At 36.5% G+C, this 26,055-nt stretch overlaps 1 protein-coding gene across 2 annotated transcripts in view; it reads left to right on the plus strand.

The window, feature by feature from the left end:
* NET1 (neuroepithelial cell transforming 1) overlaps nucleotides 1–25,607 on the plus strand; it is a 78,390-nt gene extending 52,783 nt beyond the window's left edge. Inside the window, exons 1-10 of one of the 2 annotated variants that reach the window (XM_072654216.1) lie at nucleotides 7,933–8,188; nucleotides 16,218–16,325; nucleotides 16,869–17,036; nucleotides 18,942–19,004; nucleotides 19,328–19,424; nucleotides 19,546–19,622; nucleotides 20,201–20,458; nucleotides 20,732–20,902; nucleotides 22,582–22,768; nucleotides 23,557–25,607. In XM_072654216.1, the coding sequence (XP_072510317.1) occupies nucleotides 8,096–8,188; nucleotides 16,218–16,325; nucleotides 16,869–17,036; nucleotides 18,942–19,004; nucleotides 19,328–19,424; nucleotides 19,546–19,622; nucleotides 20,201–20,458; nucleotides 20,732–20,902; nucleotides 22,582–22,768; nucleotides 23,557–23,963 (1,629 nt within the window). In that variant the 5' untranslated portion in view covers nucleotides 7,933–8,095 and the 3' untranslated portion in view covers nucleotides 23,964–25,607. Of the gene's footprint in view, nucleotides 1–7,932; nucleotides 8,189–16,217; nucleotides 16,326–16,868; nucleotides 17,037–18,941; nucleotides 19,005–19,327; nucleotides 19,425–19,545; nucleotides 19,623–20,200; nucleotides 20,459–20,731; nucleotides 20,903–22,581; nucleotides 22,769–23,556 lie in introns of those variants that run through there. The other variant, XM_072654215.1, reaches the window with a different exon arrangement.
* Nucleotides 25,608–26,055: the final 448 nt, after the last annotated feature.

Genomic DNA, 26,055 nt, shown 5'->3' on the forward strand with positions numbered 1-26,055 from the left:
CTTTCTTGTTCTTTTTCTTTAGAATGTTTATATGGTTACCTCCTGTACAATATTGTGAACCCCTGTCTATAGTTCTTCAGGCACTCTCTCAACTAGATCTATTCCATTTCATGTTCACAAGGGGTGTTAATTTTGGTCATAATTACATAGTCTGGTAGTTTTCCCTTCTTTCTTCAGATTAAGTCAGAATTTTGCAATAAGAAGTTCATGATCTGAGCCACAGTTAGCTCCAGGTATTGTTTTAATGCCTATTTAGAACTTCTCCATCTTTCATTGCACCCTATATAATCAATGTTATTTCAATATTGACCATCTGGTATGTCCATGTGTGGAATTACATTTTGGGTTGTTGAAAAAGAGTTTTCTATTACCAGTGAGCTATCTTGCCCTGCTTCATTTTGTACACCAAGGCCAAACTTGCCTGTAATTATTTTCTGATTTCCTACTTTAGCATTCCAGTGTCCTGTGATGAATGTGATGATTTTTTTTTCCTTGGTGCTATTTCTAGAAGATGTTGTAGGTCTTCATAGACCTGAGCAACTTTGCCTCTTTGACATCAATGGTCAGAGCATAAACTTATATTACTTTGATCTTAAATGGTTTGCTTTGGACTTGAACAGATTTCATTCTATCATTTTGAGATTATATCCCAGTACTGCTTTTCTCATCCTTTTGTTGACTATGAGGGCTCCTGCATTTCTTCTAAGGGATTGTTGCCCACAGTAAAATGTAATGATTGCCTGAATTCACCCATTCTCATCCATTTAAGTTCACTGACATCCAGGATATCAATGTTTAATCTTTCTGTCTCCAGTTTTACCACATCCAAGCCCTTGATTCATAGGGCTTACATTCCAGGTTCCTATGTAATATTGATCTTCACTTCTTTCCTTTCATCACTAGACACATTCACAGCTGAGCTTCCTTTTAGCTGTGGCCTAGCCACATCATTCTTTCTGGAGCCACTTGTAGTTGTCCTTTGCTTTTTCCCAGTAATGAGTTGGACACCTTCCTACCTGAAGGGCTTATCTTTCTTTGTCATATCTTTTATCATTTTAATACTATCCATGGGGTTTTATTGGCAAAGATACTGGAATGGTTTGCCATTTTCTTCTCCAGTGGATCACATTTTGTCTAAACTCTCCACTATGATCTGTCCATGTTAGGTAACCCTTCATGGCCTGGCTTATAGATTCATTGAATTACTCACACCTTCCATTACAACAAGGCAGGAGGAGGGAGTATATTCATTTAGAAAATCACATATTAACATTATGCGCATTCTATTGTATTTTTATTTATATCTCCCAATAACAAGTTAATCTATTCCTTCTACACTCTGGACTGTTGCAGCCAAGTGCTTGACACTTGTGCTCCAGAATACCAGTCCAGTGCTGGGAGTAGGGAACAGATGTTACTCTTTCCTTTGGGGCTACCTTCAGTCCCACTACTTAGACCTCACCCAGGACTTGGCCTGAGGTAATTTGGTAGGAAAATAAGTGTGGGAACCAAGATTCAAGGAAGATAAAATAGAATTCACATATATTGGTATTTAAGGGAGCCAGCGTATTTATTCCTCAGGGGTGTCTGGGCAAAAAGACAATTAGTATGTAATGAACTATGTGGGTTGATAAAACGACAGTACCCTGTTGGTTGAGATTCAGTGTTGGGACAAAATGAGGCATTACTAGGTCATTGAACAATCAACAAAAGGAGTATGTTAGTCCTAACATAGCAAGGATATGCGGTAGCATTTAGCTTGGGGGGAGTATCTCCATATGGAAATATATCTGCTTATCTAGGCTGGATGTGATGACTCCTGGTGTCACCAAGAATCCACCTAAGTCTGTAGAACTCCAACCCCACTGTGGATGGATATTTCCCTAAGTGATTAGGAAGTCACATCAACAAAATCAGAGGTCACAAGAATGTTTTCTCAAGAAAGGCATAGATTTGAAACTTGTTCCAGGGAGGGGCGGAGCCAAGATGGCAGAGTGAGAGCAACTACTTACCTAAGCTCTTAGACAAACTCCTTCAGATTCCTCTAAAAAGAGAATCTGACCAAATTTTGGAGGTGCAGAATCCAATAAGAGAAAGACTGTGGTAGATTCACAGCCCAGGACAGACTAGACGGTTGACAGGAAGGATCTACTTGGCGGGGTGGAGGAGCACACAGGGAACAGTGCAGCGTGTCCCTGCCAGGAGTGGCAGGACTGAACAGGAAAGCCCCGGGGTGACCTGAGGCAATGGCAGCACAGCGGAATAGCAGCAAACAGTGGGAGCCCAGCGCAGCCCAGCAAGTGAGAGCCATGATGCCCCAGGTATCAGCAGAGGCTGCTCCTGAGACTATCAACCCACACATTAAATGTCTGTAAGTCACCTACTTGAACTTCCAGGAGCCAAAATGGTGGAGTGATGGGTAAATGCTCTCTCCTCCTCCCCTTGTGGACCCTGAAAGAACCTTAAAATATTTCCCCAGAAAAATCCTGAATCAGTAGGATCAGCAGAAGGAGCAAACAGTCTCATAGCATGTGAGGCTAGGAAAATCACTAAGGAGGATTCCTCTTACTGTGGCGGAGGACCAGAGCTGTCCCAGACAGCCCAACCTCAGCCAACCAGGAGATCCGGAGCTCCAGCGGGGTGGAGCCTCACAACCACCAACACCAGGACCTCAGGCATGCCTCAGCATTCCAGGGGAAATAGGAAGTCATTAGGACAGCCCCAAGTCACCAACCTCTGAGCTTGACTTTGCTCTAACTCAGCTGAGATCTCCTCTGACCAGACCACCCCTCCCCCACACTTAACAAGCTAGCTCCAGGGCTAATCCAGGGAAACACAAAACCAAAAAATAGAATTCACCTGGCCTTTGCTTTCTCACACCAGCCAGCTCAGCACCAGGTTCTTTAGCTTCTAGCTGAAAGAAGCAGAGGCCACAATACACAAATCGTCATCAAAGCAAAGCAGGAAGAAAAAGACCATAGAATGTTTCTATGGGGACAAGGACCAAAACATGAATACCAAAGAGGTCAATATTGAGACTGTACTCACATCTGAAACTTCAGAAGGGACTATGAACTGGTTGCATGCACAAGGAGCACTCTTGGAAGAGCTGAAGAAGAAATAGAAGAAAAACTGGCCAATGATTTTAAAAGTTTGAAAAAAGAATTCACTGAAGAGAACTCTTTAAAAAGGAAAACTGAACAAAAGGAAAAGGAAGCACAAAACCAAACTGGGAAAATTGGAAAAATGGAAAAGGAAGTACAAAAACTAACTGGAGAAAATAACTCCTTAAAAGGAATAGTTGGACAGATGGAAAAGGAGACTCAAACGTTAACTGAAGAATATAATTTGATAAAAATTAGAATTGGGCAAGTAGAAGCTAATGACTCTATGAGACATCAAGAATCAATCAAATAAAATCAAAAAATGAAAAGACAGAAGAAAATGTGAAATATGTAATTAGAAAATAGATCCAGGAGAGAAAATTTAAGAATTATTGTCTACCAGAAAGCCATGATGAAAAAAAAAGAGCCTGGACAATATCCTCCAAGAAATCATCAAAGAAAACTACCCGAAGTGCTAAATCCAAAGGGTAAAATAGTCATTGAAAGAATCCATTGTTCACCTCCCAAAAGGGATCCCAAACTAAAAACACCAAGAAATTCCAAAACTGTCAAGTCAAGGAAAAAATACTACAGGCAGCCAGAAAGAAACCATTCACATATCAAGGACCTACAGTCAGAATCACACAGGACCTTGCAGCTTCTACATTAAAAGATCAAAGGAATTGGAATATGATATTCCGTAAGGCAAAGGAGCTGAGACTACAACCAAGGATCAATTACCCAGCAAAGTTCAGCAAAACATTTCAGACAAGGAGATTCAAGACATTCAGTGAAATCAGGGATTTCCTGATAAAAAGGCCAGAACTCAATAGAAAATTTGATCTCCAAACGCAGGTCTCAAGAGACACATAAAAAGGTAAACGGGAAAAGAAAAACTGGTTACTCAATATGGATAAACTGTTTACCTCCCTATAAGGGAAGATGAAACTTGTTAATCTTGAGAATTATGTATCTATTATGAAATATAAAAGAGATATGCAAAGGTAGAGGGAGCGAGGATAAAGAAACTTGTTCCATTCAAGGCATGGCATTGTGGCCTTTCAGGGGAAATATAGCCTAACTCATGCTGTGGGGGGAAAAGAGGAATAGGTTCTCAAATACCCCTCCATGGTGGCAAAATCCTAACAATCTCTTAGGCATAGAGGATCTTCCACCATTTGAGTTCTTTTAAGGTCTTTACTAAACAGTCCTCCAGGAAGAAAAAGAAGAAAAAAACAATTTCCAGAACTCCCCTTCCCCTCAAGAATTACTATAAAGAAAAAAAAGTAGAAAAAAACAAAGCCAGAAACTCCAAGTTTACTCCCCTCTTGCACCTGAATGATGAAGTTGCAGTCTCAACAATCTGATTCATGTGGTGTGTGATACCACATTTTTGGGTAGATCACAGTAGATCTCCTAATGTAGGGTGGTAATGATTAGCTGGAACAGCATTGGTAACATCAGGGCTAAAGCACAGATGTTGATTCTTCTGAAAAGTCAAATAATTCTTATCACACATCAGAGTCATCTGTAGTAAAGTGGCTAAGAGGTCATAAGCTTCTTGCATGCAACCTTTCCCAGGATCTAAGTTGATACCAGTGCTTTCCTGTACCACCACCTATATAGTATTCCCTAGCCCACCTACCAACATCTCTCCCTCCCTTAGAGCTGTACTAGGGAAATGAAACAAAATCTTTGTTCACTTAGAGGCCTCTGTGGAAGGGACTGCCTTCTTCCTCTACAGGGGCTAAATATGAACTCTCACATCACGTCCACCCAATCAGCTGAGGAAACCCCTTGCTTCCAAGTAAATACATACCTATGATAGTTATGCAGCAACAGTTTCACCTCTCCCCTGCTATTAAAAAAGTGCAATAATACCTCGGAGGTGAGGGGGGGGGGGGGTGGAAGGTCTCTAAGCTTTAAGAGGAGTGTGGTTTTATCACCCTTTTTCTGTCAGTACTGTCTATATCAGGAAGATTATTTAGTAAAATACTTGAAAGGAGTTAAATGGGAGAAATCCTTTGTAAGATCCTTAGGACCTTGCCCCTGTGGGGATGATATGTGGTAGGACATGATCCTCCATTTTCTCCCAAGAGGGATTAGTTTTCCTTAAAGGGCATGTCTCACATCTGTTCCCTTCTATCCATTCACATACTCATATGCCATTTAAAGCCTTCATCAATCACTTTTTTGCCTAGACTTTTTAACTCCATTCTTTCCATCTCCAATCTACCCTCTACAGAACTACTAAAAATAATCTTCCTGATACACAGATCTGACCATGCCAATTCCTAACTCAGCATCCTTCAAACTGATCTTCCTAAGGCACAGGCCTCCCTAGGATCCAGCACAATGGTTCCATGTTGCCTCTTAAATCATATATAAAGTCCTTATTATGGATTTTAGGATCTCCCACAGCTGACTTTAATCTACTTTTCCAAACCTTTCTCACATAACTTCCCTTTATGTATTATAAATTCCAGACAAAATATACTATTCCCTGAACTCAGCCATCTCCTCCTTATCTGCTTCTTTGCCTTTCAGAATCTTCCTTTAAGGATCAGTTCAAATACTATTTTCTCTGTGAAAGGCTTCCCTATTCCCTCCCCAATTATTCAGTGCTTTCTTCCTCTCCTCAGTTTTTCCTTTACTGCTTTGATTTCTTTTCTCCTGTCACTCCTTACCTTGTATTATAGTTATCTAAACACATATATGTTCTTTTGGTCTTCACTTTTGTGTTTGTATCCTATCTCAAGCATCTAGTATAGACAGTCAACAAGCAAGTACTGTGCTTATTTTGGGGGATACTAAGAAAGGCAAAAATAGTATCTGTTCCCAAAGAGTTCATAATCTAATGGGGGAGGCAACATGTGAACAACTTTACAAACCAGAAATATACAGGATAAATTGGAGATAATCTTAGAGGAAAAGGCATTAGCATTAAAGGGGATAGAAAAGGTTTTTTGAAGAAGCTGAGATCTGAAGCCCCAGAGATGGAGAAGAAAAGGAGAGAATTCCAGACAGGAAAACCAGCATAACTGCCCAGAATTAGGAAACAGAATGTCTTTTGTGAGGCCAGAGTAACTGATTTGCAGTTTGGGGAGCGGAATAAGATGTAAGAAGATTGGAAAGGTAGGAAGAAACTAAACTTTAAAAACCCAAGAATTTTCTATTTGGTGTGAGAGGGAAGCCACTGGAGGGAGCTACTGTATATTATTGACTAGGAAGGGTGACGTGGTCAGACTTGTGCTTTAGGAAGATCTGTTTGATTAGCAGAGTGGAGAGTATTTACAGGGATGAAAGGCATACAGCAAGCAGGGAAACCAACCAGAAGGCTAGTAGGTAGGGGGCACTATCAGGACAAAAAGGTACATTGATTGTTTTCTTCCTTCAATACCAGTCCTATCTTTTGTGTATCAATCAATTAGCAAGAAGCTAGTAAGAACCTACTAAGTGTAGTGTACTGTGTTAGGTGCTGAGGATACAAATATAAAAACTCAGCCCCCTGGTGGGATGCACAGTTTACAGATAAGCTCAGTATCTGGAGCATTTGAGGTCTTGGGGAGGAGCCAAGCCGTCATGCTTTGTTATTCCCTAGAATCATAGAGACACACTGACCTTTTTCTGCCTGCCTAGTGTCCCAACCCTTTCCATTACTCTGCCTTTGCCTTAGAAAAGGGTGTGTTGTGGACTGCCTTATCCCACTTAATTATTGTTGTGACTTCGCTAGCCCTCTTCTGTTAGAATGTAAATTCCTTGAGGCCCCAGCAGACATATTTTGTTTCTCCCCAATAGAATACATGTTCCTTGAAGGCAGAGCTTGTCTAGTTTAAGTATTTGTATCTCCTGAGGCTGAGCTGGGTGTTTGTCACTTTCACTGTAGTAACTAATAAGTGCTTCTCATTCCTAAGTAAATACAAGATTATAGGAAAAATATATTTAGTGCAATGAAGCATTTAAAATTATATATAAAAAGCATATGAAAATTCTGAAAAGGATTTTAGTTTTATATACTTTTTTTTTAAGTCAACAAGCATTATTAAGGGCTTATCTTGTTCAGGCACTATGCTAAGCATGGTATACAAACAAAGGCAAAAAATCTCATCCATTGCCTCAAGGACCTCACATTCTTTTGGGATCGATACACAAGCCATAAGTTTTGTGTAAATGGCAAATAACCTCAGGTAAAGGGCAAAGGTGGGGGTTGGGAGTCAGCCAGCAAAGGAAAGAAGCCTCTTGTAGAAGATTGGGATTTGAGCTGTCTTGAAGTAAACCAGAGGGGGAGGTGAGCATTCCAGGATAGTCAGTGAGTATTATAGCTTCATATACAAACCCCTTTTTTAATGTTCTTTATACATTAAAAAGATTTTTTTTTTATATTTGCCAAGTTAACAAGTCTTCAGAGGGGAAGGGACTAACAACAGAGGGAATGAGGAAGAGCCTAGAAGGTTATGAGAGTTACATAAATTATTTATTTTAGCCTTTATGCCAAAGATTAAATAGTGTATTTTTGGAAGCATTTTTAAGTCCTTCATTTTAATGTAAGCATGCTGGAGGAGTTTCAGCTACACATTAGGAACATCCACCCTACCCAAACCTGGTCTGGTATACTAAAGAATAAGAAAATATTCATTGAAATAACTATAGACATTCCAAAGGTCTTGTATAAAGGATTTTCTCCCACACAGTGAAAACTGAGCAGCCTAGGTGTGCCAGCAGCTGTCAGTTAACCAATGTCATGTGATTCCTGGAGCCAGCCTATTAAGCTAGTTTGCTGCTGCTGCCCCTCCTCCTGAGGTTCCTGTACTTTGAACTCCCTGAAGTTAGTGAAGCTGTGAGCTTTACCACAGCACGAAGCTTGGGCAATGGCAGATAAGGGTGGCTGAACGCTTAGGCTAAAAAAACCCATGTAATTCCATAGTAATTCTTTGTAGACGCGAATCTGATGTGGATTATTTCAAAAGATCGTATTCGAAACTTGGTAAAGCATGGTGGCTCATGATGAAATTGGAAGTTTCCTGCCTATTAAAAGAACTATCCGTGTCCTAGATGTTAATAATCAGCCCTGTAGAGAACAAGAGGTAAGGCTTTGAAAATGGTTTTAGTGCTTTTCTCAGTTTTAAATGTTACAATCCAACTTCTATGAATGTTTGAAGCTGATTTAAGGGGCAGAAATGTAAAATTTAATTATTTTTTACCAACCTAGTTTAAAATATGTACATTACTTTAGATATCAGGCTACTAAGTACTGTAAGAAATGTAAAGAGAATTTGTTTCTTGTGGGAAAAAGAAGTAGAAAGTTGTCTGGTCTTAGTTTTTTTTGATTCTTGATCTGTCAGCTTCTTTTTTATGTTATGTCCTTCCTCAAAAATAAAGTATAGAATCTTTTAAATCTCCAGTCTTGTTATAACTGTCTGAGTTAGTTATTTATAAAGTTCCTTATAAACATATCTTTAAATAAATCAGGGGTGTTTTATCTGACAGTTTTAAAAGCAAGATTTGTGTTAGACATTATTCTCCAGTTATTTTTAGAAAGTCAGATTATGAACACTGACAAGTGTCTTTTTGTATTTAAACTTATACCTATCAGTGTTTAAAACTGTTTCCTTTCTTTATAGATCGGTTTTTGTTTGTTTTTTTTTTTCACTTGTGTGTTTCATCAGGGTGTTAAATAGTGTTTGAAGAGGAACTATAGTGTTTGAAGTAGAGTAGTGTGTGGTGTAGATGGTAAGGTAAGGCAGGGCCAAGTTGTGAAAACAGTGATTATATTTGTTCCAAGAGTTGATAGGGAACCACCAGAGTTTATTGGAGGGCTAGGGGAGTAGGAGTTGGGTTTGAAAGTGTTGCGGTAATATGATCAGAATTATTCAGGTTCTTTGTGGGAAATAAACTGGCGGTGGGGAGAGACTTGAGACAGGGAGACAAATTAGAGGGTTACTGCAGTAGTCTAGGCTGTTAGTAACTAGGATAAAGGACTGAGCTGGAGTGGTGGTTGTGTGAGTAGATAGAAAGGCATACATATATGGGAGAAATGTGGCAATACTAACCATGAAATGGAAATTTAAATTGCAGAGTTTTGTGTTGTGTCCCCTCCTCCCCAGCAAGTTACCTTTACTGTTGGTTAAAGGTTGCTTCTAGGAGAAAGTCCTTTAATGCATATAATATACATTGTTGCTCTTTGTACTGTAATGAAAGCTTCATGAAGTGGAAGAGTATTCTCCTTGAGGTGGAAGTTTTATCATCCATTTCTTTTTTTGTTTTTATATATGTAATCCCTTCTTAACTCCACACAAACACGCACAAAATCTGCAAGCGATCCCTTGATTGGGGAAGGAACATTATTTAGTTTGTCAGAAAACTAGAATTTATTAAGTGCCTTCTGTATTTGTGTTTCAAGCAGTGTTAAGTTTGGGGGATACAAAGAAAGGCAAACAGCAAAAACAAAACAAAAACCCAGTCACAGGAGTGAGTGTGTGTGTGCGCGCGTGTGTGTGTGCATACACATATGTATGTAGAGGGAAGTATAGTTATATATGTATATACACTTATGCAAACAACACATCAATCACTGTTGCCACCTTGGACTTAGCATTTTGAGACACGAGGGACATAAACACAATTTCATTGGAAAAGTTCCTATGAACCTACAAAGAAGCAAGATAATTTCTGTTTTAAAGAAACAGAAGCACTCTCAACAGTCCCTGCTCTCCCAATAAAAACTGCTTCAAATGATAATTCATCCCTAAAAGAAATCTCTTTTAAACCATACAAGTTCATTTTAGAAACTTGTATTTTGTTTGACAGGATAAAATACTCTCATCCAAAATGGAATGGTTAATAAATTGTATGGCTTGACAGCCCTGAAAAGTGGCAACACTGGGTGGTCTTTGACTAGAGTTCACACTCTTCTTAGATCACAAGTTGGCCCCATTATAAGCCTCTGTAGGCATGTGGACAGTGCAGTGGCTTTGGTTGCATCAAGTCTGATTAGTACAGCAATCAGATCAGTTTCCTTCAGTACTTGAAAATAACTAATTGCCACCTGATTGTTTGAACATCTGTTGTGTGCTTGTTGGAAATAAGAAAGATATCTTAAGAAACCAAAATCAACTCCCTACGCCACCCCCACCCCAATCCTAATGCTAACCTAAGCCCTTTCTTGTTTAATAAAACTAATTGGTTAATGACTTAAACCTACAACTTGCACAGAAATTATGTAATTTTAGTACTAATGTGGTTCAGACTTGTGCAAGATACTTGATGTTTACTTTTTATGTATGTTTGCAAGATCATTTATAAACTTTGTATAATCCTAAACTTAGCTATTCAAGTTTCCAAGAGAAAAATAAAAACTATACCTATTGTTTGCCCGAAGAAGAAAAAAGAAATCTGTATTTTTTATATTTGCCTTTTCAGCATTGGTTTTTACAGTAAGGAAATAATTTTTTTGTTCCTTAAATTGATTCACTATATAGTCATACAGTACTTAAGTTGTAAATGATATGAAGAAATTTTCCTTTCCTGCTAGCTAAATTTCTTTACCTTTTTAAATTCACTAGAAGGCATCTAGGAAAGCCAAATCTGCTTTGCCTGAAGGAAAGGAGTTCATTTAGTTCCCAAAAAAGAACCAAACTGACACCTGTTTTGTTTCTACTTAATATTAGCTTATCTTAATATGAATCTTAGTTTGTTCTAGGGGAATGGTAACTATGTCTCCGTTCTAACAGAAGTCCCTTTGTACTGTTTTTACTAAATGGAAAGGAATGCCTTCTGCTAGACTTTCTGCACATGCATGTGTCACTTCAGTCTTGCACAGATGTGTAAAGACATTCACATATGTCCTTTACCACAATGTGTCAATTAGCTACATATCTGAAAGGACTCTTATTTTTCAATTTACTTATCATTTGCCCCATTTCTTTAATATTCTTAAAATTGGAATTCATTTTTTTTCTGAAACTATAACTATGCTCTTGGAATTAACATTGCTGTTTTTAATTACTATAAAGCTCTCTTGACTACATATATACTAATGAAGTACAGAAACTTTAGTAAGTACATATCTGTGGTCCTTTGGAATTTGGGACCATTGTTAAGGAGATTTAGTTCTAGTATACAAATATTATATAAGGTTATTTAACCTTATTTCTTCTGATAGTAATTTTAGAGATGTCTTTTTCCTGCTCCCCCTATTTCTTGATTAACTCCAAGCACTAAATGTATGATTATTTTGTTTTGATTCTTTTAAAGTAAAGTATTTGTGATGTCAGCCATTACCTTTTCTTATAGCGGTCAAGGCTGCAGGAAACTGGCAAAAAATATACGTTGATAAATTCAGTGATCACATCTGATCATGATCATCTTTTAGAATATTAAAGTTATTGGTTTACATGAACATTCCAGAATTTTAGAAGATTAGTAACCCCAAGATAGAGACATTATAAAGAAAGAATGGGTTTGTTCTCGACTCTGAGCTTTTCCTCTTCCTAAATTAGAAGAATCATCAAATTCTAAGCATAAGTAAAACTAGAATAATGATAATGATTATTTAATAGTTTTATGAGGTGCTTTGTAATCCCCAGATGAAAGGTAACATTCCATTCAGGAGGTATCATATGGTCGGGGCTGAAGAGACAAGAAAAAAATGAAAACATATTCTGCCCTAGAGACTTCTGCTTATCCTCTGGAAGAAAGGACTTTGTGTACTATAACATAATATTTCTGCATTCTCCTTTTTAAATGTGTTATATTAATAAAACAGTATATGGGAAGATAATTAACAAATTAATGAGGTCTTCAGGTATTGACTTAGCAAGGATTTATAAAGTATTTTCTATGTAAAAAAAATCAGAAGCAAGCCTTACCCTCACGGAGCTTACATTCTCAAACAGACGACAATGTACAAGATAAATGCAAAATTGGTGAAAAATACACCTAGAGAAAAAGGTGGCACTGGGATCTAAAGGAACCAGGAAAGGTCTCTAGGAATATGTGGTTTTTGAGCTAAATCTTAAAGGAAGCTAGGAATTCAAGAGGCCCAAGTTGGAAGGGGAGAGCATCCTAAGCATAGGGAGCAGCCAGTGCAAAGGCTCAGAGGTAGAAGGCAAAACAAGGAATAGCAAATGTCAGTATGTGCTAGATCATAAAATTACAGGTAGGGCATCAGAATGTAAAAAAAAGTGGAAAAGTATGAAGGATTGATTATAAAGAGCTTTACATGCTAAACGAAGGACTTCAAATTTGGTCCTGGAGGTAATAGGGTGCCACTGGAATTTATTGAATAGGGTTGTGGTGGCATACTCAAAACCAAGCTTTAGGAAAATCACTTTGACAGCTGCTTGGAGGATAAATTGGAGCAGAGAGATTGGAGTCAGGTAAAGGAGAAGGGAATAAGCATTTCTATAGGGCCTACTATGTAATAAATACCTTGCTGGATGATTTACAAGTATTATCTTATATGATAGCAGCAACAACCCTGCATGGTAGGCACTATAATTATTCCTGTTTTATGGTTGCGGTAACTGAGGCAGATAGAGGTTTAGTGACTTGTCCAAGGTCACCTAGCTAGTGTGATACTGGATTTGAACTCAGGTCTTCCTGACTTTAGGCCCAGTGCTCTATTCTCTGTGCCACCTAGCTGTCAATTTGAAGTCTATTATAATAGTTCAGGTGAGGGGGCCTGAACTCTATGGGGTTGACTATGTGAGCAAAAGGTACATATATGATATAAAGAAAAAAATTACAAGATTTGGTAACTGATTAGATGTGTGAGGTATTCCAGAGAAAGGAGTCAAGAATAACATTGAGTTGCAAACCTAGGTGACTAGAAGTGTATTGGTACCCTCAATAATAATAGGGAAATTGAGAGAGGGGAAGATTTAGAAGTAAAGTTGTTTTGGACATATTCATTTTGAAAGGACTAGAATTCAAGAGAGAAACTAGGGTTGGGATAAATACATTTGAGGATCATCTGCATAGAGATGACAGTTGAACCCATGAGAGTGGATAGAATACAGGTGAGAAGATATAAACAGAAAAGAGATAAGGGCCTTGGGGGTTCAGGGAGAAACACACCCACAGAATAGTTATGACATGGATGAAGATCCAACAAAAGAGATCAGGGACCAGTTGTTAGGGAGAGATTGAAGATTAGAGAGAGAATTAGAGACATAAGAGAAGACATAGAGAGACATAAGAGAAGACATTAGAGAGAGAGAGAATAAGGAATAGTGAGAATAGCCTTTTGGATAAGGAGTGTGGGATCCAAAGGTACATGGCAATGGTTGGGGATTGCCTTTGACAAGTCAAAAGTCTGTCTCATTGTCAGAAACTAGAGTGAAAGAAATGGTGAGAGACTATGTCAGAGGGTATGACAAGGGAATTTACTGTGAATGTCATCACAGATGAGAGAGCATGGAATGCTTGAGGAGAAAAGAAAAGGTTTGGAACCTCTGCTATGATTGAATAAGAGATCAAAGGAATTGCTGATAGGATTACCTTGTTGTGAGGGCCAGTTTGACATTAGCCAGTATAACTTTGTAGTGGATTCAGCACGGTTTCATGATTTCTTCAAGTTAGTTCCATTCAGGAACAAAAGAATAGGTGCAAAGAGGGTAGGTAGTAGGAGTAACCTAGAATTGGGATTTTGGAAAGCAGTAAGTTATAGAACAAGAGAACAGGGATTTAAGAATATAGTGTAGAGTTGAATAGGTTCACCAGGTGATCAGGATTGTGAATGAAGAAGTACTGAGAGTAGGGTTAATGACCTGGGTTAATACTGAGACATGGAGAGATTAGAAGTCATGTATGATGAGGACAAAGAGTAAGGTTAGGAAAAGTAGGGAAACCTAAGGTGAGATGGAGAGATAAATGATAGTGATCAGAGAATGGAAATTAACTGTTTGAACGTAGAAGTAAACCTTGTGAGTGATATCAAGATCCAGGGCATGGTCATCCATCTTCTTTTGGAGTAGAGGTCATGAGAATTGATCTGTTGGTGAACTGGAAAATAAGGTATTTGACAAACATTGAAATGTATGAAGAAGCCCTCTAGATGAGAAAAATTGGAGTGGAGATCACTGTGATGATCTAGACAATGAACTCAGTGAGAAAGGGAGGACAATGACTTGGGTGTCAAATAGCTACCAAAGCTTCATTGGGTTCTACATTTGGATTAAATCAATTTCAAAGGAAGAGAGGTTGCTGAATGATGGCAGCAGAGGCAGAATCTGGAAGTAGCAATAGGAAGGAGCAAAGAGTATTCTATATCTATCATTTCTTTGTCAGTCTGCTCCTTATCAGTCTGATTTCAGGAACTTAACCTCTTAGTGTCTCAATTTCCTTATATATAAAATGGATTTGAATGGAGGGATTTGGATCTTACCTTTGTTATTTATTTTCTATGTAACCCTAAGCAAATCATTTACCATTCTGGACCACACTTTCTTCATCTATAAAGTGATAAGAGTTGAGCTAGATTGCTTTAACTTATTGACTTATTGACAAAGTGATATCTAAGGTCCCTTTCCAATAAATTCTAATGATTTCAATCTTGCTTTATCCTATTATAAATAATGTAGCATAGAACAAATACAACAGCAATGTATTCTAAGACATCTAGGTAGCAACAGTAGATAGCGTTAGACTTGGAATTAGGAAGATACACACACAAAGAATGCCTTCATCTTAGGCTATCTAGGAATGCACCAAAGCCCCACCCCCAGACATCTCCATCCATGTTAAGTGACCTGGGGATGCTACATAGGCTCCATTATACCAAAGTACAATAAACAAGGACACAAATGGGGATGGTGAGATGGAGTGCTTTAAGAGGGAAGATTATTGAAATAATAACTGCAAGCAAAGCAAAATTCTAATCCCAAAAGGTAGGAGTAAAAAGGGGAAGTGGTGGAAGGGGAAGAGTAGTGCCAGGGAAGCAAAGAACTGAATTGACTGTGGTATATTAATGTCGTGGAGAGTTATTGCTCCATAAGAAATGACATGGTTGATTCAGAGAATCTTGGATAGTATGAACCAATGAAGAGTGAAGTGAGTAGAACCAGGAGATCCATTTATATAAGGACAACATGGTAGAGATAAACAACTTTGAAAGCCTTAAAAAACTCTGATCAGTGTAATGACAAACCATGTCCCCAGAGGATCTATGATGAAGCATGTTACCCATATATTTCATCACAGTGAGACACTGGACAAAATGTACAAAGTATACACATTTTGGACATAGCCATTGTATGAATTCATTTTGCTTGACTATGCTTATTTGTTATTCCATTTTCATTGGGGGTTAGAGGAGAAGAGGAGGTTAACAAATGATGCTTAAAAAAAGGCTCATTGTAATATTTTTAAATACATGGAAGACAAAAGAAGGAAGCACAGACAAGCAGGACAGTTTTGAAAGTAAATGTGTAGACCTCGTCTTTTTTAAATAAGATAAGCGCTCTGAAATAGAGATTCACGGTTTCAGAGAATTCTCTTGTGTTGTCTGTGTATGAAAATGTTTTGTTTTGTCTTTTGGTGTTTACATTTAGAATTAAAGATGAAAAAAATTCAAAATCCCTGATTAACCCCTGCGCAGTAGAAGAATTGAGAAGCCTAGGTATACTGAAGATACCTCAGTTCTGAAATTTTAATCAATAAAACATTTGTTCTTTCTTATTTTAAAAAATTCAATAGTATCCTCATTTTGCCCTTTGTAGGTATTGAGGAATAGCACTTGATTAAAGAATTTAATATTGATATGTACAATTCAGAGACCAAAAGAGGATATATACCTTTACTTCTATCCTACTCTATTTTAAAACTGATAAAAATTTGATGTTTTGTTTGTTAATATTAAATATTTGACATTTTCAAATGGAATTAGAACAAGAGATACTTTGGTGTATTCCTGTTACTAAATGTTGTGTTGTGAAAGTGATTTTTGGACTTTTTCTTTCATTTTCTTAGCTAAGTACAATGTAGTTTCATAAAAAAATCACATTTCTGTTCTTTGTAATGTGCAAACATGTATTTTCTTATTGCTTCAATATTATTGCCCTGACTTGTTTGCAAAAAACCCATGTTTAGTATAACCTGTTGTTGTTTTCACAGGAGCCAAGCAATAAAAGAGTTCGATCTCTGGCCAGAGTCTCATCTTTGGCAAATTTAATCTCTCCCGTGAGAAATGGAGCAGTCAGACGTTTTGGTCAAACAATTCAAGTAAGAAAAAAGTTCCTTTTTGAAGAAATGGAACTATGCTCTTTTTGTAGAACTTTTTGGTCTGGGCCTGTGAATTTATTGGCATGGGAACTCCTGTTGAGGAAATTCCCTCTACTAATGTAGGCAATTATTCTTTAACTTACGTTCTTAAATAGTTACCAAGGGCATACCTACACTTTGTGTCAGAGGCACTTGAACCCAGGTCTGACTGATTCTGACTTTATTTCCTATACTGCCACTTTAATGAGAAATGGAAATGTCCTAGCATATTTTGGAATAATTAAGTAGCTAAATAACTTTGTTATCAAAACAAAATCACCATCTCAATTTGTAACAAGGATTTTCTTGGATGATCTATACTCTAAAATTACAGTTCCAGAATAACAGATTTGATCTGATAGTGATAGACTATATGGTGGGAGAAAGCTTTAACCTCTTTTTTTATTCTAAAAATAAAAATGCCTATTAAAATTTCATTTTCTGCTAAAGTATTTTCTGATTATTTGGTTTTGTTGTTGTTGTTGTTCCCTGCCCTTTTAATAGTCATTTACACTCCGTGGTGACAACAGATCTCCTGCTTGTGCCCAGAAGTCATTTAGCAGGGCTACTGTCCCAACTCCTTCTAAAAGAAGAAATAATGTAAGATGGTCAGAGATGTTAGATATCAATATGAAAGAATCTTTAACCACCAAAGAAATCAAGCGTCAGGAGGTAAGTTGTGTATCCAAAGTCATTAATGCATGACATCTGTTATAGGAAAAAGACCTGCTCAAGTTTTAGGAAGTTGTTAATACATCTAAGTTCATTTCTCTAAATTTCTCAACTTAATTTTCAAGACTAGCAAAAACAGCTATGGAAAAGTAATTAAATTAACAGAATGTTGATTCTCATACTCTAATTAGCTTACTTAACATTAGTGATTCCATATACCTTAAAATATAATCATTTCAAATTATTTCATGCCTCATCATGGCATGGAAGGTGATGCTGAGTTTTTTTAAAGCTCTAGCAGTGACAGGGCGTACTGTACTAAAAATGAGCAGTGAGATAGCCATATGTCTGTAATCTGAGAAGTAAGCTCAGTGGCATCATGGGGCTTAGCCCCATAAAATGATAATTCTTTCAGCCTTGACAACTCATAAGGAAAGGCCATGCACTAAAGTATGCCATAATTGTGATTTGCTTTGGTAAAGGGACTGCCTCCACCAACACAGAATCACAGATCCTTGAAGCAGTGATGTAAGGGTTGTGAATTACCAAAAGTATAGCTTTAATGTAAACATCTCTCATATCCACCGCCTTCTCTTGACTCAGATAAGCTATTGCTTTAGTTCAAGTCCTCATCACCTCTTGCCTATATTATTTCAACAGCCTTCTAATTGGTGCCTTTGACTCTTTTCATTCCAATCTGTTATTCATCTTGCTGCCAAAGTAATTTTTCCCTTAAGTCCAGATTTGTCTGTGTCATAGCCCCATTCAATGCCTTCCTGTTGCCTCTAGGATAAAATATAAAGTCATCTGTTTATCTTTTAAAGCCCATTACCTCCTAGCCCTCCTCTGCACTTTGTGATCCAGCCAAACTGGCCCTCACTCTGTTGCACCAAATGTGACAGCTCCATGCCTTTGCGCTGGCCACTCACCCTGCCTCACCTCTGCCTCAGAATGCTTCTTTTCCTTCAAAACAAAGCTCAAATACTGCTGTTTGTGTGAAGCCTTTCATGATGTCCTTCCCCAACTTTGGTGATCTCCCCAAACAACTTTGTGATTAATTAGTTACTGTTCTTAAATTTGTTCTGTGTACACGTCTATTTGTACTTGTCATATTCTTCACTCCTTTTCCCCCATTAGACTGTAAGCTCCATTTGAATAGAGATGGTTTCACTCTTTGTGTCTCCAGTGCCTGTAGCATAGTAGGCAGCTTCAGAAATGTTTGTTGGCTGATACAGCTCTTTTAGATGGGATTGTCATAAAATCAAAGAACTGTAATGGTTGTAATTTTAGAAAATCTGGTTGTCATGTTATTAGAGCTTTTACACTAAAGATTTTACGATTTTCAAATAATTCTAGATGGCACACATTATTTCAAATCATGTAATGGTCCCCAAATGTCTAGTACCTTAGTACTTTTTTGTTATATAAAACACTGAATAATAATATATATGTTGCATATATTATGCATAATAATTATATATATGATGATAATTATAACTAGCATTTATATAGCACCTATTATGCTAGACGCTGTGCTAAGCTCTTTAAAAATGTTATCTCATTTGATCCTCACAATAACCCTTGGAAGTAAGTGCTAATATTATCCTCATTTTACAGTTGAGGAAATTCAGGAAGACAGAGGTTAAATAATTTGCCCAGGGTCATACAAGTAGTAAGTGAATGAGATTGGATTTGAATTCAGGTCTTTCTGACTCCAGGTCCAGCATTCCATACACTGTGCCACCTAGCCGCCAAACCAAAAAAAAAAAAATTTAAGAAACTTTTAAACTAGTGTTTTGAATTTATTCTTTGATTATGATTTCCATATAAGCAATTTTACATTAACTACCTGTTTTTACAGAGAGGCAAAGAAGAATTGATTTATGTAATGCACTTCCTTTTCAGGCAATCTATGAAATGCTCCGAGGAGAACAGGATTTAATTGAGGATCTTAAGCTTGCCAGAAAGGTTAGTAAGTAGTTTTTGCTTTTAAGAATACTATTGCCCCAATTTCTACCACTTCTCTCTTCAACTTCACCAAAATAATTAAAATTCCATCACTTTTTCAAAAATTCTTTAAAATGTTTATATTAATATTTATACTTGGAAATAGAAAATATCTATTCCTAAATGATATCTTTTGAAATAATCATCTTACATGGTTATCACCTCTACATGTTACATTTAACTTGGCCCATTTTGTGACTGACTGTACTCACAAGATATATCCGTAGTAGTCTTGATGTAATTATCTAGTTCTCCATGTGACAAGTTTCTTCTTCTACCAACAGGCCTACCATGACCCCATGTTGAAGTTATCTATTATGTCAGAGGAAGAACTCACACATATATTTGGAGATTTAGATGCCTACATACCTCTGCATGAAGGTAAAATCTTTGATTTAATTTTCAACTGCATATGAAGATCTATAGCATGTTATTTTAAAAACAACTTTAAAATTTTCATTTTAATTAAAATGTAAACTTTTTTGCCTTTTTCAAATTTTAGATCTGTTGGCAAGATTAGGAGAAGCAACAAAGCCAGATGGGACAGTAGAGCAAATTGGTCATATTCTTGTGAACTGGGTATGTGATGAGTCATTTAATCTAATTAATTTGTTGAAAGTATAGTTTATTGAAGTGTGTTGGCAGATTTTTGAAAGATATGAATCATTGAACTAGCTACAGGTAATAACCTATAACTGAGCATATTGAATAACAATGATAGTAATTGCTTATATAGCACTCTACTGGTTTACAAAATGCCTAATGTGTTAGATCATTTAATCTTCATCAAAAGGAGGCAAAACAATCTCTCTCCCTCTTCCCATCCCCACCCTTCTTTTTTTTAAACAGATGAGTTCACTAGGTCTTATTAGGTGACTTACTCAATATCACACAATTATTAAATGACAGATTGGAAACTTGTACCGATGTTTTTTGTTTCCTGTGCAGAGGGGAGAACTTGTTATTTAGTTAGAATTAGGGAAATTCTTTGTCCTCAACTGGATAGAATTCATGATGGGATTGTAATTTTAGTACTACCCAAACCCACTGTGATAAACATGTCAATTTTTAGAATTTACTATTTGTTATGTGTATAAGAATTTTGGTGATGATGTTTATCCTAAAATCATTTTAAGTTTCATTGTACAATCTTTTAGTTGCCAGGTTTAAATGCTTATAAAGGATACTGCAGTAACCAGCTTGCAGCTAAAGCTCTTCTTGACCAGAAAAAACAAGATGCAAGAGTTCAAGATTTCCTTCAACGATGTCTTGAGTCTCCTTTCAGTAGAAAATTAGATCTTTGGAGCTTCCTGGATATTCCTCGAAGTCGCCTAGTCAAATACCCTTTGTTGTTAAAAGAAATTCTCAGACATACGCCCAAAGATCACATTGATATAAAACCTCTAGAAGAAGCTGTAAGTAATAAAAGAAATTTAATCATGTAAATCTTTAGAAATGTTTTATTAGATTACCTTAGAATGGTGTGAAATGGTACCTTCAAGTTAATCATGAGCATCAACAGACATTTAATGTGTACTCTCTTTGAACAGATCATTTTGCACTGTGCTTGGGTGCCCGGGAAGAAGGCAAATTCTGCCTTTTAAAATATAGTTGGGGGAGTGGAATATTAAAGATGTTATAATATTTGCTAAAATTGTCACTGCTACAAAGGTATCTTTGACTTTTAGCTATTGGTAATACAAGGAGTACTCTCTGACATCAACTTGAAGAAAGGAGAATCAGAATGCCAGTATTATATTGACAAACTGGAATACCTGGATGACAAGCAGAAGGATCCAAGGATTGATGCTAGCAAGGTGTTGCTTTGTCATGGAGAATTGAAGAATAAAAATGGGCATGTAAGCTTATTTCCTTACTGATATAAAGTAAAATTAGAAACAATTATTAAACCTGTTTTCTTTTCACCATTTATTGTATCTTCTAAAAATGACTGGAGATGTATTTTGAAAGGTAGTCACTGAATAAAAAAGGATCATTATTTTTCCTTTGTATAATCAACTTTAAGTAATATTTCAGATATTTGATAAAGTAAGATAGTCAAAACTATTTTCTAAATACTTTTGTTTAAATCATGGAATTTTCAGAACTAGAAAGGACATTTAGAGATCATTTTCATTGCCTATTGCCCATGCATGGAACTCTGCCTCCTGCCTTCCTTGGCTTTTTTCAAGTCTCTGCTAAAGTCTCATTTTCTGCCAGAAGCCTTTTCCAGTCCTTAATCTTAGTACTTTCCTTGTAAGACTGTCCCCCAATTTATCCTGTATATATTTTGTTTACACGATGTCTCCATTCCCCTCCCTCTATTCCCCATTAAACTGTGAATTCCTTGAGAACAGGGAGTGGTTTTGCTTGTTTTGTTTGTATCATCTATTTAGCTAAGTGCCTGGCACATAGTAGGAACTTAGTGAATGCTTGTTTACATGACATGATCATCTGTCCCAGACTTCTCATTTTATGGACAAGAAGACTGAAGCCTAGACTGAACTAATTTTTCATAAGGCCCCACTGACAGTATCATTTTCTCAGCTTAAATTCTTACTCTTTCTCTTTAAATACTGTACAGAGGTAGCAAAAAGGATATCTGATCTTTAGATTGGACTATCCCAAATTTACTTTGAAGGACTGATCATGTAAATCAGTCAATTTTTAGCTCTATTAAAATGGCGATGCCAATTATCAGCTGCTCTTGCCTTCCATTCCTAACTATTTTGTGTTTGTTTTATGCTTATTCTTTATATACTTCTATATGTAGTAGTTAGAAATTGTTTCATGTCTCAAAGCTAGACGTACCAGAGGCTTAAAATATACTATCTGATGAATGATTATCAGGATTACTACCATGAATATGTTAACATTTTTTATATCTTAAGTTTTTTAAAGACAAGGAACTGTCTTGTTTTTGTCTTTGCATCCTTGCATATAGTGGGTACTTAATAAAATTACACATAATTGAGTAGTCATTTACATCTCAAAAACAAAATGCACAGATTGATTTAATGTTTGTATTCTTCTATTTTTAATCCTTACTCTACTAGAGCTGTCTCTAATGACATACACTAGTTGTTGAGAACAGGAGTCATAGTCTGAAATCAGACATTTTCTGAAGAACAATATTTACACTTAGAAAACTAGACCATTTTGAGAATATTTTCCTTGGATAATGAAGACAGTTTTCAATAGAATTATTGAGATAAATGGTATTGTCAGATTAACTTAATGTTAACATTATGGTTGTGGTAAGTGTTCATCATGACCATACTCACACTGTCCATGGGATGTTTTTGGCAAAGATACTGGAGTGGTTTGCTGTTTCCTTTACCAGTGGATTAACGCAGAGGTTAACTGAGTTGCCCAAGATCATGCACCTAGTAAGAATTTGAGGCTGCATTTGAACTCAGATCTTCCTGACTCCAGGCCCAGCACTCTCTCCACTGAACTAGCTGCCCCTAGTAATGTGGTGCCAGTCTTCAAAAATAATAGTTTCATATTTTGTCATTTTTTTCTCTCATTTCCCCAGAAACTCTACATTTTCTTGTTTCAAGAGATCCTTGTCTTGACTCGTCCTGTAATACGCAACGAACGCCACTCTTACCAGGTATACCGTCAGCCCATTCCTGTTCAAGAACTGGTTTTAGAGGACCTGCACGATGGTGATGTGAGAATGGGAGGCTCTTTTAGAGGTGCTTTTAGCAACTCAGACAAAGGTAAAGAAAAATGTTTTTGATAATTTCATTTTTTTAAATGTTATTGTATGGATGAGCCTTTGAGAAGTTTAAATAAATTACATTTCTGGATTTCTTTTGTAAGCACAAGTTGTTAGATCACTAAGCATAAACAAATGTTGCTAATTAAAGATATTGTGCTAATTAATTTTAAATCATTTTAAATGGTGTCTGGTACTGAGATGTGATATGTAGCATCTTTTCCTGTAATTCACCAAAGCATAACCCAAAGTTTCTTTGTTCTAGGAAAATATTTTTCCCCTGATTGTTCAAAATAAAACCATTTTGTCTGAGTATTCTTTTAAATTCTCCAAAAGTGAAAAGTAGAACTGGCTTTGGCATCAGGAAAACCTCAATTCAAATTCTGTTCCTGACACATAATAGCTGGGTGGCCCTTAGTTTCAGGTGAGGTGCTGATCCACTTTAGTAGAGGGAATTCCTTCATCAATAAACAGGGAAAGATTTCTTCCCCCAAAAAAAGTACTAGATTTCACAGAAATTAGGCTAGACTTCAATCCACTAGCAAATAATTAAATACTGGAAATATTCTTGTGTTTGTATCTTTTGAGATTTATGATGCATACCCAATATCCATCAGATTGTTCTCATATTAGTAAAGGGAGAAGGGCAGAAAATTTAAGTAAGTCTCCAAATTTCCTTCTGTGTCTGTAAAATCTTTTAAGGGAAGTAAGATTATCAGTCACAATCTTTTTACTAGTATAATCTCTTTTTAAAAATAAGATTTCCTTTTCTTTTTTTATTTTTTCCAGCTAAAAATATCTTCAGAGTTCGTTTCCGAGAGCCTTTGCCAGGACAGTCCCACACTTTACAAGCTAATGATGTGTTCCATAAGCAGCAGTGGTTCAATTGTATCCGAACCGCTATTACCCCCTTTCATCAGATCACCAGCCCAATAGAGTTTAAGGGTTTGTCGGAGCTCAATAAGGGATGTGAAAAGAATAACTCTTTGGGATCCCACATCAAAGCGCAAAGGAAATCAGCAGCACTTTCTGGTCTCATTCCTCTAGAAGTGGATGAAAATTCCCCAGAGTATACTTCCAGTGTAGCTGTAAATGAAGACTCCACAGGTATAAAAGCATACAAAATACAATCTGGGTCCCAAAAAGCACAAGAGAAGGTTCAACTGAATGATAAAAGGAAAGAAACTTTGGTATGAAGGGGACCATGTACCAGCTGAAGAAAAGACTTTATAAATATGTATTTTTTTCATATAATGTGAACATGCTAGGTTTACTTATCCTAATGTATTGGTTTTTTTAAATGGCAGCTACTGGCATACTAATAACTTTTAAACTAAGGTCTGTTTTTTAAAGAATATGGAATTTATATTTTCTTAATTTTTTTAACCTTTTTAAGGCTTAGTATAATTAGATTGGAAATTTAAAAGGTAGAGTGTTCACAAGTTCAGGTTTCCTGTGGCTTCTTTTTTTCTATTTTTTTTCCCAATTACATATAAAGACAATTTTCACCATTTGTTTTTTCCTTTTTTTTTTGGATTTTTGACTTCCAAATTCTTCCTCCCTTCTCATCTCTCAATGAGAAGGTAAGCAATTTGATATGTTTTACATGTGCAATCCATGCAAAACATGTTCATATTAGTTATGTTGTGAAAGCAAAAACAGAACAAGGGGGAACAAATCCCAAGAAAAATAAAGTAAAAAAATCTACTATGGCTTCTTGATATTTGAAATGTCAGCAAAGCTCACAACTTTGCAAATGCTAATTCTTTGCCAGTATTTTTTCCAAAAACTTTCCAACTGAACTTGTCTTAAAATTGAGTTTTTACATAGGCACTTAAAATCTACATGGTATATAGCTGTATTAAAATCTGAATTGAGATAGAAATTCTTTGGAAAACAGACCATGGAATTCAATAGTTTCTGTCTTAACAACTGGAACTCTGGGTTTTTTTACTGCACATTTTCTTCATTTTTCATTCACATAACCTGCCAATTATTTACTCTTTTTTCATTGTAAAAGTAGTATTAAGGATTTTCTTTTTAAAAAGTTTTTGATGGTTGCTCAAGTTGGCATTTCTTTAAAGTTTGACCTTCCTTGTCTTAAAATATGTGTATATATGTGTGTGTGTATACATATATATTTTTAAAAAATAATTTTTGGCACACTTTTTCTTGAGCCAATAAAAAAGGTGTAACATTAGGGAAGATGGTAGACTCACATCAAAGGGCTTGATTATGCTCTACACCACTGAAAGAGGGGTATTGTGATGCACAGTGAAAGTCTCAGGGCAAAAAAAAAAAGAGAAGGAGAAGGTCAGGTTGACTGGTAACAAGCTTCAAAAAGGAAAAAAGGGAGTTGTTTTGTCTTAAAGTAAAATGTCTGGTTTCTGCCAGAATGTGAAAGAATAAAGTATTGAGGACAAACCAGAGGGGCATAAAGCAAGTTGAAGAGGGCTAGAGGAAATTGGACTTTATTTGCAAGGTGTTAAGAACAGTGAATAAGAAATGAATTTGGGAAAAGAAATGACGTGGAGAAAATTATTGACAAAATTGGTTAGTTGTATTATCTTAGTGGTTTAATTTCATAAGAAGGAGTAAAGACTTGGGAGGCCTTTCCAAAATGTTTCCAAGGTAATGTATTATAGTCATTAAAGGTTTGTTTTCTTTCCATCTGTGTAAAAAAAACACACAAGTATAATGCATCCCTACAATGGCTAAAATTTTGACATATATATTTTGCAATGGAAAAGGTAATTGGAAGTTTGTAAATACATGAATCAAATGAGGGGGTGTCTGTATAAATGAATTATGTTATTAAAAAACCCAAACTTGCCCCAAAATTTTCTTGTATATGTGTATATCCGTATATATGTTATATAATGTAAATATAGGGCATGCTGATGTATTAAGTTTACTTTTTTCAAATTGCCCACACCCCTCTTTGTCCTCTCCCTCTCAGCAGACTTTAACAAATACTTCACTTAAAAAAATGAAGTTCTCTATGCCAAGCCGTCTTTTTTTCCACAGCTCTGTACTCAAATCACCTCAACATCTCAGAGGAAAAAGTGTATCTTCTTGTAGAGCTGTGTCCTCCCTACTTGTGCACTTGATCCCATTACCTTCTGTCTCTTCTGGGGGCTTTCTCTTAATATCATCTTTCCCTCTCTTCTCTCTCACCTCTCCTTAGCCATTAGTTCCTTAATGCTCAGGTATTTCCCATCCTTTAAAAAAGAAGCTTTACTTGATCTCCCTCAAGCAATTGTTTTTCTGTCGTAGCCAAACTTTTAG

The sequence above is a fragment of the Notamacropus eugenii genome, chromosome 3 (assembly GCF_028372415.1).
Source record: "Notamacropus eugenii isolate mMacEug1 chromosome 3, mMacEug1.pri_v2, whole genome shotgun sequence".
Classification (NCBI taxonomy): Eukaryota; Metazoa; Chordata; class Mammalia; order Diprotodontia; family Macropodidae; genus Notamacropus; species Notamacropus eugenii.